Source organism: Sturnus vulgaris, chromosome 19, assembly GCF_052056855.1.
Source record: "Sturnus vulgaris isolate bStuVul1 chromosome 19, bStuVul1.hap1, whole genome shotgun sequence".
Lineage (NCBI taxonomy): Eukaryota > Metazoa > Chordata > Aves > Passeriformes > Sturnidae > Sturnus > Sturnus vulgaris.
In genome coordinates, this window is record NC_142261.1 from 5,345,225 (window position 1) to 5,358,826 (window position 13,602).

Genomic DNA, 13,602 nt, shown 5'->3' on the forward strand with positions numbered 1-13,602 from the left:
TTTTCAATCTAAATTTGTTATATTGCACAGCTGTAGCCTTTCCTTCTACCCACTTTTCAGGTAGAATCCTTCATTATAAACTAAGTTACTCAAGCTTGTAATCCAAAGCAGTCCTGGCACCTGGAACATTACTGACTGAAACATCTCTGGTTTTCTTTCCTCCCCACCCCAAGTTATTTTTGTCAAAATTGAATGCCAAATATGAAATAGTACTGAAACCAAGAACAGCTGTGCTCACACCTGCAACAGCTCTTATTTTCAGTATAGATTTTTTTCTGTCTCTCCAAGTATTTTTAATATTGTGATAAATACTGGATACTGGAGCAAATGGATGTGGACAATGAGAAGTCCTGCTGTGGTATTTGAAATTAGCTCCTGCCAAGGCCATTTGATGCTTCAGGATTTCCTGTGGGAATACAGAATCTGCAACCATTTCCACACCTTGTTTGTCTTGCATCCACCTCCCCTCAGACTGAGAATTTTGGACAGTATTACTGGCAACCAAGGTGCCACCACGGCCCTGACTTTTGAATACTCAAGACTTCAACCTCCTGCTCTCCTGCCTGCCTTACAGAGGATGCAGGTTTTGCCCTAGTAGCTCTGGCCCTCACACAAACCCCTGTACCACATCCCAAAAGGGAACTGCTGAAACATCCAGCTGCAGTTACCCTATGAGCACTGCTCATCAATGCATTGCAGTAGGATGAGACACCAAGGGACCTGAACATAAATTCTCCAAGGCCCAGATTCTCTCCCCTCCCCACTGAGTTCTAAGGCAAAAAAAGTCAGTGAGCTGCACTGCATTTTAATTGCACCAATACAGTTAAATATTAAATGGACAAAGCAACTCTACATAGCAAATGGAAAACAAGCATTTAGTGAAGCTGTAAGACTTAGAGACTATTAAGGTTTAGCCCAGTTGTCTACACATGAATATCCCACTTCAGTTTTTGGTGTTAAAATTTTAACCAGAAAACAAAACATTTTCAGGTTCATGGAGAATGAGCAAGTTACTGAGTAACAAACCTGCCTCTCTCCTAAGCAAACACTGACTGGGGGGAGCCAGGGCAGGACAGGACACCCTTGGCTTTTTCATACCATCACGCCATCTACTAGCATGGGTAAAGATGAGAAACACTTCTCTGAATGGACTGGATTTTCCCCACATACACCCCAAAGGGGCGTATGCTGAGATCCTGCCAGGACAGGTATCCAAGGGGAGTTAACACTACCAGGTTAGACACTGATGAGCTGGGGAAAGAGTTCCTTGGCAAAGCTATCCTCCCACGCATGGTCAGCACCAAGCGGAGACGATGTGTCACTGAAGGGTGACAGGGATCCTTCATACCCAGAGTCACTACAGCCGTCCAACAGGTAGCTTGAGGTTTCAAGGCTATGACAAGAAGAGAGCAGATGAGAAATGCCCAGTTCAGGCATGAAGCTGTCTACAGGTTCCTTCTTCACAGACACCGGGACCTCAGGGATGTCCTTGTTGTCAGATGAAGAGAGATTTTCTTTCTCAATTTTCACTAGCATATTGGTTTGGTTGGCCACTTCGACAGGAATCTCCACTACTAGGGGTTTGGTATACACATGATCAAACCTTATGAGTTCATTAATGGCTTCCAGCTTAGCTGATGGGGACCCCAAAGAGGGAGACAGGGAGGTCGGTATGGAATTTGTTTCTCCAGAGCTGTCTTCCTCCAGCTTTTCCAGGCACGTTGACTCTGAATCAGCATATCTGAGAAACATCTCTGGGTCCAGACTGTCCAGAAAGCCAAACAGGAGATCAGACTGCAAAAGGAAAGACAGTTTTAGAAAGACAGTTTATTACCTTTACAGCCAAACACCAATGTGTATCTATTAACCCCACATGGAAGTTAAAATACACTGATGCAATCACAGTTGTTTTACCAAAGATATCATCAAACACACAAGGCAGTTACGTATCCTGCAGAAATTAACAGAATATGCCAGGTTGGTAGGGACCACATCTGGTCCAATTTCCCTGCCCAAGCAGTGATCATAGAGCACACAGCACAGGACTGCACCACATGGTTCTTGACTATCTCCAGTGAGGGAGACGCCACACCCTTCTGGGAAATCTGTTCCAGGGCACAGTCATTCTTTGCCCACAGATTTTTTTGTAAGGGTATTGGTAATGCCTAGAGAATTATACATGCATTTGAGATTTACAGCCACTGTTAGAAGTTCATTGAGATCTTGTACCCATCAAGTACGAACACCACAGTGCCTGCTGGTTACACAGAGCACAGACCAGAACCTGGCTTAGGCAGACATGACCAAAGCTGTGGGGGCTGGGTTTTTTCACGTGGTTGTTGCTGAACCCCTGTACTACCCAGACACAGCCTAACACAGCTGTTCTGAGCCACAGATATAGCACTCCAAGACTTAGAAAACAAAACTATGAATGGAAATCATCAAATGATTTAACATCAAAGCATTACAACACTAGTCTTAAATCTACAGTGGCTCCTGACTGCATGGACAATTATAGGATTGGATGCTCACCTCAGAGTCTGAAGAATCACCGCCATCAGAATCCATGTGGAAGCTATCAGAAATGGTGACTGCTGGGCCTGCACCTGCTGCAGAGGAACACGTAGTCTGAGTGCTGCGGACTCAGCGGACCCGGTCACCAATCTGATCTCATCCACCTGGGATTCCTTCACAACCTGTACCAAGACAAAAAAACCTCGGTCACTGCAAGTGTTCTCACAGGCAGTATAGTACCTGATCTTGAATATTGTAATTTTTCTGCAGAGGCTTCCAACACAAAATTCTCTATTTGCTTGTTCTGTAGGAATCTGAAGGTAAGACAATTTCCAAAGTTAGCCGAAGCTTCCCTACACTTGCATGTTTATTTTGTTTGACACTTTTAAATGAGCACCTGACCTTCTCCACCACATCTGAGACACACCTACGTGACTTTAACAGTTTCTACTTCACTTCTACAACAAAACGTAGAAAACCAGATAAAACTGTCTTAAAACTAGTCATCTTTCTACCTCTCACATTACCAGTAGCACCCATTTCGACTTGGCACCTGTTGAGTTTCAGGAGAGCTTCCATATGGAGGACAAAGGTATTTCCGGCAAATCCGTGCCCTGAACACCGACGCTGCAGAGCGGGCAGCTCTGCCAAGGCGGGGGCGGACACGGCAGCAGCGCGGCTTACCTGGAACTCGTCACCCTCCTCCTCTGTCTTCAGAGCATCTAAACCCAGGCGGCAGCGGAGCTCCTGGTTCTCCCGCGCGAGGTTACACGTCCTTTCCCGCAAGAGCTGGTTTTCCCGCAGCAGCTTCTGGTTCTGCAAAGAGCCGTGAGGCAGGGAGGCCGCTCCATTCTTCCCCCTCTTCCAACTCCTCATCTCTCCCAGCCCCTTACCTCCTCCTCCAGCTCCACCACCTGCTGCTCCAGCTCTGTCATCCGCGCCTTCTTCCTGTCGCGGGCGCTCTGGGCCGCCACCCTGTTCTTCAGTTTCCTGTGGGGTAGAGCGGCCGTCAGCGGGAGATCTCGTACCCATCAAGTACAGCCGCAGCCTTCTCACCGCTGTCCCCCACTCACCTGCGCAGCGCCTTCTCCTCCGGGCTCAGATGCGTGAGCCGCTGCCTCTTGCGGGCCGGCTGCGTGGCCTCCATCCCTGGGAGGCCGGGGTCGGCTCCTGCCGGCAGGACAACGGAGAGATGCCGGGCAGCCGCGGGGCCGGGAGCCTCGGCCGCTTTGCTAGGGATGAGGAGCAGGCGCGGGGCCGCGGCACCGGGCAGCGCTGCCATGGCGGCACGAGAGGACAGCGGACACGCCGCCCGGCGTCACCAGCGCGGCCGACTGCGCCCCGTGCCGCCCCGCCCGGATTTCTACCATCGTGGCTCTCGCTCATTGGCTGCGAGGTGTGACGCCGCGGCCGGGAGAGTCCGTGATTGGCCCGAGGCCGCGAGCAAGGGGGGAAGCGAATTGCATCAGACAAGGGGGCTGCGGTGGGTGAGGCGCTGGCAAGGGGCGGGGCCTACGAGGGGCGGATCTTATGAGGGGCGGGGCTTACATGGGGTGGGACAATGGGGCCGTGAGGGGCCCCCGGGATGGCTGCCGTCGAAGTTGGCCGATTTCTTGAGGAGGCACTGAACGGCTCCTGGCCTGGCGATGCAGCTGAAGTCTCTCTCTCTGGTCTCCTTTCCGGAGCGGGTCTGTCACAAGTAGTCACAAGCAAAATCATGGGGAACACAAATGCCACGAATGGAGCTGTAGCAGATACCATAAGAATGGGCTAAAAATGGGCTAAGAAGACTAAAAAAGCAGCGAGGTTAGTGATTGATGAGCGGAAGTTGCAGAAATCCCTCAGGCTGCCCGCAGCCTGTTCTGGGAAGCAGCAGTGCTGTGTGGGCAGCGGAGTGAGCTTCACCCTTCTGAGGTGTCTGACGAAGGAAATCACCCAGCCGCCGTGGGTTGGTGTCAGATCTGATAGATCTAGCGTTCAGACAAACGTTTTGTAGGTACAAAGCCCAGAAATATTGTGCCCATGGGAATGCAGGTGTTCGGCAACCTACCGACAGCAATGCACAGCCGTGCAGGGCATCGAGGGCGTTTGAACTTCGACAGCTCCGTGCCTGAAGCTTTCCAAGTTTCCACTTGTGACAGTTGCCAACGACCTGAATAGTTATGAAATGTCGAGACTTCGGCTGCTCACAATTATTTCTAAAAGCCATTTGTACATTGATTTTAAATTAGTTGAGATGTTAAACACTAAAGGAAAACACGAGCTTTAGAAGATCAAAGACACTGGTGTGCTGGTTTGGCATTAATCCAGGACTGGAGTTCTGCCAGGCTTTCATGATACAGAGAACAAACTGCATTTGTAAGTTTGTGTTTGTTCTTTTCTTACGCACTGCAGCATGACATTGAGCTAAGGCTGAAAGTTCATTTTTCTACTTTGACACCATTGTGAAAAATATGGCAATTTTTCGATAAGCCTTTTAATCGGACTACAAAAAATTGTTTGTTCTGGTCCTGCTAAGCCCCTTAGATGCTGGCCATTGAAAACTATCTACTTCTCTTTTGTGTGCCTCTTCTGGATTTGGACTCATGTTTCTTCTGTAATTCTAATTCCCAATTAAAAGTGGTACTGTTTTCTACCAAAATACAGGTTCAGTATTAATAACTGGTTCAGATTTCAGGCATCCATTTCAAGAAGCCCTCATTTGCAAGAAAAGTGTTGAACAGGTTGAACAGGGCTGTCTTACATTTTCTGATTTCTAATATTTACAGCTATACTGGGGAGGTCTGATTTATCATGACATGATTTATCACAAAGATACCCAGATATCTTGGTATTATGACCAAAGAAAAATTCTAACCTTCTGTCTGCAGGTGATTTAATTTTCCTATTTAATTTTATATGGAACCAGAGCCCACGTAAAGCACGCTTCCTTTTGCAACAAACACTTGTGATCATGAATAAACGATGAATAAACCAGAAGTGCAGGGACATATGTGCAAGTAGTGATGCCTGAGCTGCTTCACACTGATGTGTAACCAACAAAAGTGGAAGCTGGCCTTGGCATTGGTGATGTCCATTGTTACTGAATATAATAACGGCATCCGTTAGCATGTCTAGTGTTGGCAGTAATAGCTAGCAAAAGAAGGGCATGACACCCTGCATTCTAGTCCTGTTGGATAGTTTTAGTAGTGCTAAGACTAGCTCTGGTGCAGTTGCTGAGAATATTTAGGCTCACAAATATTATGTTACTACCATTAGGATATATGAAGTGTTTTATTAAATATATGGTTGAGTCACTGGGTGCCTAAGGAAAGGTCCATAAAGCTGTCCTTACACTGTGACACCCTTTCAGAGAGCTTTAACAAAAAGGCTTAAAGTTTGATTCTGATTTCCACCTTTTCCCCCCTTCACTGTTTACACATTCCAGTCTTTGTATTTTTCTTTTTTTCAGTCACTGGATTTAATCCTGTGATCCACGTGACTCAAGAATGCTTCTCACCCTGCCTTCACCTGCTGTGGGGCTCAGCACCACCACCAAGGATGTGCCAATGAGGATACTGTTGGCTGTCCTGCCAGAAACCACATTAGTTCCTGTTAAAATAGCTTTATGTTTTCTGTTCCAGGTGGCCAACCCACCAGAGGAAATAATTTTGTTTAACGAAGGTGGAGAGGCTTTGCACTTGTGTAATCTCAGATACAGAGAAAGAAATGTGTATTGAATGTTATCTTCACATGAAAAAAGGGGGAATGGAGAAGGAAAGTAAAATGGAAGAGGGGGACGTAGAGAAAATATTAACTTACAATCATAATCTGAGAAAGAGCTTGCTTGCCAAATGTATGTCTGAAAATACTCGGATGGAGGCCCAGGCCCCCAAGTTCTTGACAACAGCTGGAGTGTTCCCATACCTGTATCAATAGCTGATTAAACGAGAAGAGAACCTGTTTTACAGCCTAAAGCAAGGCTATTCAAAACCTGTAAACTAATTTTACTTATTCTTAAATTTTGTCATTACACACTGGGATTCAGGAGTGCATCTTTCAAAGTTTTAGTGCTCTCAGTCTCAGGAAATATGGAGAATTTGTATCCTCTGGCTACTGCAAGGAACTGCCACCCTGCCTGCATGCTGTCCAAAGTGACATTGGCTTTCCCTTCTCTTAACACTGCCACAAGCAGTCCCTAGGCACTGAGGCTCACCTTGGAGCTTCTGGGGACAGTTCAGTTCCATTGCCCTCATTCAAAGAGGTTGTGCCCTATTCCAGGTTTAATGGTAGCTTAGCAGCAATAAATTTCAATGCAGTACCTTGTAAAAAAAGGGAGATAGGAAGCACACTGTCCAAAGGCCAGGTGTGGATGAATGTATAACAACTGATTAACTTAATTTTTAGGAAATATGAACCTCCGTTGTGGCCTTCTTCTGTAGTGACGTCTTTTCATCGCAGATTTTTTGGCAACAAAATCATCTCACATTTCATGGCTTCTAACATTTTGTGTGTGTAATTCCTTTTTCTATTGTTACAGAATACAAGATGCAGATTTTTCTTAGAACAATCTAATGATATATTGTCTTTTTTTGAGTGATAACAGTAAATTTGAGATCAAGCAATCTCTATAAAAGTCTCAGAACATTCCTTGAATCTCCATAGTGGTTTTCCCCCTGAATTTCACTTGCACTGTAATTCCAATTTGCTTCACTTTTAGACTCCTCTGAAACACAAGAATTCACTGGTCTCAGGCAAGACCAGAAATTAACAAATGTATATAATTTTGTAGCAGTTGCAATTTTTTGCCAATGTACTAATTTTTCCAGAAAACTGACGTGCTTATTAAACAGCAGAGGTCCCAGTGTAGAGACAGCTTCCTAATCCCCCTCACACTGTCAAGGAATGCTGATATAAAGGGAAAATCTGTCTGCTTACAAGGACATGGCACTATTTTGAGATAAAGATCTCTTGATGTGATTCTTTCTGTCAGACAGAGAAGCAAATTTCTCTTGCACATTCAGAGCTTGCAGCAAACCACTGATGAGAATTTAAAAGAAGACAACATATCCACATCACAGTAAACAGAAAGGCTGGCAGCCCCCTGCTACCAGTTCTGGAAGAGTGAAATGTTACTGGAAAACTCTGCAAACATTAGTCATGTAAACAGATCTTTATACATAGCCACTGGATGTCCTTGGGAAGGTTTATGCCATCTGCCCTGGGAAACTCCAGCTGGGAATCAAACAGCATTGGTCACTTATCAGGAAAAAGGGCTCAGGTCAGATAATCTGTTTGGTGGGCACCCTGATCTCTGCAGGATCCCACAGGTCAAGAGGAGGTTGTAGTTGTCATTTGGGCTTTACTTAGTTGTTCTGGCTTCTGCTTCCAACCAGCTTGGCTTCCCACACCACCTTGCATGGATTCCCTTTCCCTTTAAGAGGTCCAGCTGTTGGCACCTCTGGTGCTTTGCTGTAGTTTGTCTGACTGTAGTACCTATTTCCATGTGTAGTCCTACTGTAGTCCTACTTCAGCTCTTTGCCTTTTCTCTTTCTAGCTTGGTCCCAAGCACAGTGTTCCCCTGCAGGGTTTTCTCCTCCTGCTGGCAGGAAAATGTGGACCAGGGAGTTGTGCAGAGGACACAGGGTTTGGAGGTTCTGGGAGATGCACAGGAGCTGTGCAGGGAGAGGTGTTGTGCTCACTGTATACACTGATGCACAATAATACATTAGAGTGGTAGTCACAAGATAAAGAAAAAAGGTGAAGGTACTACACTTCCTTGAGAGGATGCATTGTTTGGGGTGATGCTGCAGAATGTGCTTGGACAGTACAGGAGAGACTGAGCTTGCTGTGTGCTGTCCCAGGGAATCAACAATGTTTTCTGGGTTTTGTGCCAGTGTCTCACATGTTGAGCAAGCTCTCTGAGGAAAACATTTCACTTGAAATCCCACATACCTAAAAGCTCTTGTTCCAGTAAGTTTTTCTGTTTGCACATCCTGGTTCAGAACTGGATCCTCTTCTTGGAAAACACCCAGGGAGGTAAACAACCATGCTTAGGAAAACTTGATGGCTACTTCCTGTTGGCAGAAGCCAGCTCTTCCTTGGAGCACTGCCAGCGTTTGAAAGGGAAAACCTTTTCTTATTTCTTAGACCTTCCCTAGGCTTTGAAATTCTTTTAGAAGCCCAGAGCCCTTGAGTGTCCTGAAAGCTTTCTCATTTTGTAATTTTGAATTCATTTCCTTATATTCTTCCATTTGCCCTTTTGTAGGTAGAACCCTGTCTCCAGCTGTCATGTGACACTGTATGAGAAGAGGAAATTATCAGGAAAAGTCAAGTAAGAAATCAGTTCTGTTCCAGCATAGGTTCAGCAGGACCCAAAACGTGGGGGATATTGTCAGAATAATCCATTTCCTGCCTCCTACATCTTTGATTTGCTGACTCCTCAGAGGGCACGGGGTAACAGCTGGTGTTCAGAGAGAGAAAAGTCTATTATGGTTTGTCTCTGGTAGCCTCACTGATTTGCTGTGTTAGCACTGACTTTAATGATAACTCCTATGTAAACATGCAGGGACAGCTAAAGCCCTTAATCTACTAATTAAATGGATCCTATACTAGTAGCTGAAAGTGGAAAATTAGTGTTTTAAGGTGATTAATTAAAAGTGCCAGTCAGATCTTTTAACTTAGGTGAGTCTTTAATAGGTAAAGATGAAATAGAGTAGATAGTTGCTTAACTCACTGTCACATGAACAAATCCATTGTTAATGCAGGAATTCCTTCATTTTATCCAGTTACATTTTAAGAGGTTTTTTTGCTTTTGGTACTCAGAACCAGTGAAATCTATTGTTTGGCTTTAGCATAGAGTTCTTCATACTGCAATTAGTATTAGCAGCTGATACACTTCACTTCAACCATGTGCTTCAAATTTATTTGGCAATGCTTATATATTGTTCATTTTATATTATTGCTTGAAGTAGGGCTTCCTGAACAGCAACTTGTACCCTGTATTTACTCCAGAAATACTAATAACAATGTTGAATTAAGTAAAGAAGTGTCAATATCTAGATTGTATATAAATCTGACTGTGAAATATGCAGGGTATGTTATTTATGTATTATTTTCATAGGCTACTTCTTCAATATTACGAATGAGGAAACTGCTAAGCATTGACATAATGAACACATGAAATTAACAATAGTCTGGGATTTAGTGCAACTGTAACTGAAAGTGAGTAGATGTGATACAGAGCAATCTCAGGAACACAGGAGCACAAAGACATTGGTATGGATGCATTTGAGGGTCTTCTTGCAGAATAGATACTGAGAATCTTAGAAAATATGGCTCCCAATTTTCTCCAAATCCTTTCTGTTCCTGTCAAAAAGCAGATAGAAATTATTTCCTAAGTTTGTTTTTTAGAATTTTTTTTCTTCTTTTGGTAACATGATCTGCTGTGCCTGCCTGGTGAGGACTCTGAAGGAAAACATCAAGCATGGCTGTCCTGTCTTGCAGCTCTTACTTGAGCTTGTACTGTGTATTGGGCAATAGTTTGCAAAAAGAAAGGGCTGAATTCATCTAAATAAGGGTATTTTCAGTATAATCTACATAATTCGGTTTTACAGACCTGGTTCATTATTATTTTGCCCTTCAGTAGACAATTACATGTACAGAGAGGTGAAGGATTCCCCAACTATGTTCCCCCTTCTTACAGATTTAAAAGACTACATGTTGTTTAAAATATTGGAAACTTTAACCATTCTAAAATTTTTTGTTCACAGAAAATTGTATAATTAAAGTTGTTGTGACTAGTCAGTTGGTTAATTTGCATTGCTTCCGTGCCGATTTACTTGGATGAATTGTGTTTCCAAACCTTAAATAGCGAGAGGCAAAGCCACTTTGCACGACATTTTTTTTTCTTAGTACAAATATCCACTGACTTTTCTTTTAGGTCTTTAATTAAGCTGACAAGCTACAACTATTTGCTACTTTAATTTAGAATAATTGATGATAATGATGAAAGCATCACTTCCATAAATATATAAAAATGATTGTCCATTACAATGGGCTGAAAAGCTCCACAGTAAAGTTTGCATGGAGATGGAGATGGAGATGGAGATGGAGATGGAGATGAAGATGAAGATGAAGATGAAGATGAAGATGAAGATGAAGATGAAGATGAAGATGGAGACGCAGGGCTGTGGGAGATGCTTTTACCCCATGTGCTGATGCCGGGCCCTTCCAGGCGCGCTGGTGGCTGCGCAGCGCTCCGGCCGCGTCCCGCAGGGGACACCTGCTGGTGGCCGAGCCGCAGCGCACCCGGCCGCTCCCTGGCCAGCCCCCGGGCGCCCCTTGGAGCCGCCGGAGGAACTGCTGCTGCTCCTCAGAGCCAGAGCTCGGCAAGCACTCGGGTGTGTCTGAGTAAAGCCCTAAAACTCTGTGCTGTGCAATTCTGGCTCAGAGGAAAAGAGTAGAAATGTACATGTCCTTGAATTAACCGGGAAAAGGACAGCACTTGTTCCTATCGCTTATTCAGAGGTACACCAATATCATTTACTTATGAAATAAGCTCTGCAGAGCACGGTGTGGAAACATGTAGGGAATGTGGGCAGTAGTCTGAGTTATTAGTTCTTGAAAACACCTGGACAGGCAGATGTGGGTGTGTGAATGAGACAACCAGGCCCCTTTATCCTTCCTATGGACAGCTGGTCTGCTCTGAGGAGATTGTTTTAGGTTTTTTCTATAACATTCATCACAGTATTATGTGGCTACGTCACTAATTTTGTTTTCTCTCAAGAGCAGGAGTAGGATTCTATAATATCCATTTCTTTGCAAGGGAAATGAGATGTAGGAAGTTCAGTGTCAAAAGCATCCTCTAGTGTTGATTGCCTGCTTCTGAGATAGAATTATAGAATTGTTTATGTTGGAAAAGATCTGTGAGACAATTGAGTCCAACCATTCCTCCAGCACTGCTAAACCACTAAACCATGTCCCCAAGTGCCACATCTTTTAAATCCCCCAGAGAGATGGTGGCTCCACCTCTATGCATGGCAGCCTGTTCCAATGCTTGACAACTCTTTCCACGCAGAAATGTTCCCTAATGTAAGCCTCTCCTGGTGAAATCTCAGTGGTTTTTTACTCTGGTTCTGTCACTTGTTATTTGAAAGAAGAGACTGAGTGCCTAGAGAATGCTTTCTCAGATTGTTTGGCATTGCACATAATTTAGTTATGCTCAAATCACAGCTCTCACTGTCCTCAGCTGTAGTTATAAATGCTTGAGACTTCTGCACTCAGACCCTGGGCCTCAGTTTGTTATCCAGGGTAAAAAAAAAGAAAACATATCTGAAGTATTATGGCATAACTGAATTGTGAACTGTATACTGCCAACTGGGCAGGATGCCAATTAGAAATATTTGATGCTTTAATGATAGACAGTCCATTCTCTTCCTGTAACTTCCTGCTTGGATTTCTGCCCAAGTCAAGGGAACTTGGTGACCTGAGACCTAGTGCCTCATGTCACTCCTCAGTATTTCACTGTGAGGCTGCTCCAAGGCAATTTTGCTGTGTATCTAGTCCAAGTGGAATGGATCAGATCTTCAGCAACTCTTATTTTAGGCATAGGATCTGTCCACTTGCTATATAGAGCCCCATTCACATCTTTTTCTGTAGGTTAAGACCATAGGAGACCATATGTTAACTAAGCATCAGCCATTTGCTTCATGGGTGAAAGAAAATCAAGTAGACGTAGTTTGCACTAAAGGATTAAAATGCTTCTATTTAATACACTAGATGCCATGCATTTCTGAAATTGTACTGAAACATACCTGTAATCAAAAATTTGCACCTGTTGACCACATTTAAATTTGCATAGAGCACCACAGTGATCTCTTTCTAAACATGCACTCTTTTTGTGGTCTTTGATCCACTGTACCGAAGTGTTAGGTGGGTATTTTCTGGCTTACTGTAGGAGCCCAGAGTGTATGGTTCTATGATCCCTTCTTGACCCTTTGCCACTGAAATCTTCCATGAGTTGTTACACTAACATTACTCACTGTGTCATGCTAAAGAAGACACTACCTTGTCTTCACCTGTAAAAAGGTATATCTAGGAAAAGAGCTGGCCATTTGTAGACTTTGGTATCATTTCTTCTGCCAGCGAGCTAGGGCTGGGCTTTGTTTCTAAACATTGTGTTTCATAGCCAACAAGGGATCTTGGATCAGTTTGCCTCAATACTCCTTGTCACTAAGTTATATTTTTAGGGTGTGTAACACCATGTATTAATGAGTTCCATGACTTAGCTGTACGTACTTTTAATGGAAAAATGTGTAATTGGCTGACATCCGGTTCTTCTGTGAGACTGCAACAAAAATCATTACCAACACATTTTTCCCTCATCATTGATGGAGGTTTTGTAGACTACCACTTACAGACAAGCAAAAGAGCCCAGGTGACCCAGCCACCCCAAACTCAGTCCCAGGAGACTGGCATCAGGGCCGATTCCTGCCATAAACGAGAAGCCCGCCGGGTGCCGGATGCAGATAGCTGGCACGTCCGTCCCGGAGCGCAGCGATGTCTCTGCGGAGGATGGCTGCCCGTGGTCCGTGCGTTGCCAGAGCACCGCTCCGCCCGCCGGGGCACGTCCACGCGGGCTGTGCCACCCGCGGGGCTGCCCCGCGCAGCCACCGCACCCGGGATCCGTGCCTAACCCACCGGGCACGGCCGCGGTGGTGCCGCAAGCGGCCCGGCAGACCCGCTACGGACCGCGGCCCGTAGCCCGCGGCTGGGCAACGCTGGAGCCCCGGCACCGGCAGGCAGCACCCCGGCGGACGCGGGCCCAGGCGGTTGCCACAGGTCGCCGGGGCTGCCCTTCGCGTCCTGGCCCTGCAGGCCCGGCCGCGTGCAAAGCCGATCCCGGCAGGGCCGTCCCGAGTGCCGCTCGCTCTCAGACCCTCTCGGGGCCGGGCCGAGCCGGGCCGGGCCACCGGCAGCCACGGGAACCGCTCGGCTCGGCCGGGCCCGGCGGGGCTGCGGGTGGTGTGTGCACGGCGGGAGGGACTGAGCGGGTCAGCGCGGCGCGGAGGGCGGGGATAACCCCGTGGTGGCCGTCACGTGGAGCAG

The 13,602-nt window shown here is 45.7% G+C and overlaps 1 protein-coding gene and 1 long non-coding RNA gene across 2 annotated transcripts; one reads left to right on the forward strand and one right to left on the reverse strand.

Annotated features, from left to right (window-relative positions):
- Positions 1–785: 785 nt before the first annotated feature.
- XBP1 (X-box binding protein 1) lies at positions 786–4,206 on the reverse strand. The gene is made up of 5 exons (XM_014875017.2): positions 3,588–4,206; positions 3,408–3,504; positions 3,199–3,330; positions 2,533–2,696; positions 786–1,794 (listed from the first exon to the last, which is right to left on the reverse strand). Exons 1-5 carry the CDS (start codon positions 3,794–3,796, stop codon positions 1,605–1,607), a joined length of 792 nt encoding a protein of 263 aa, XP_014730503.1. The 5' UTR covers positions 3,797–4,206; the 3' UTR covers positions 786–1,604.
- Positions 4,071–7,063, forward strand: LOC148221635 (uncharacterized). Its single transcript, XR_015807730.1, has 2 exons — positions 4,071–4,872; positions 5,966–7,063. It is a non-coding gene; the product is annotated as an uncharacterized LOC148221635 (long non-coding RNA).
- The last annotated feature ends 6,539 nt before the right edge of the window (positions 7,064–13,602 follow it).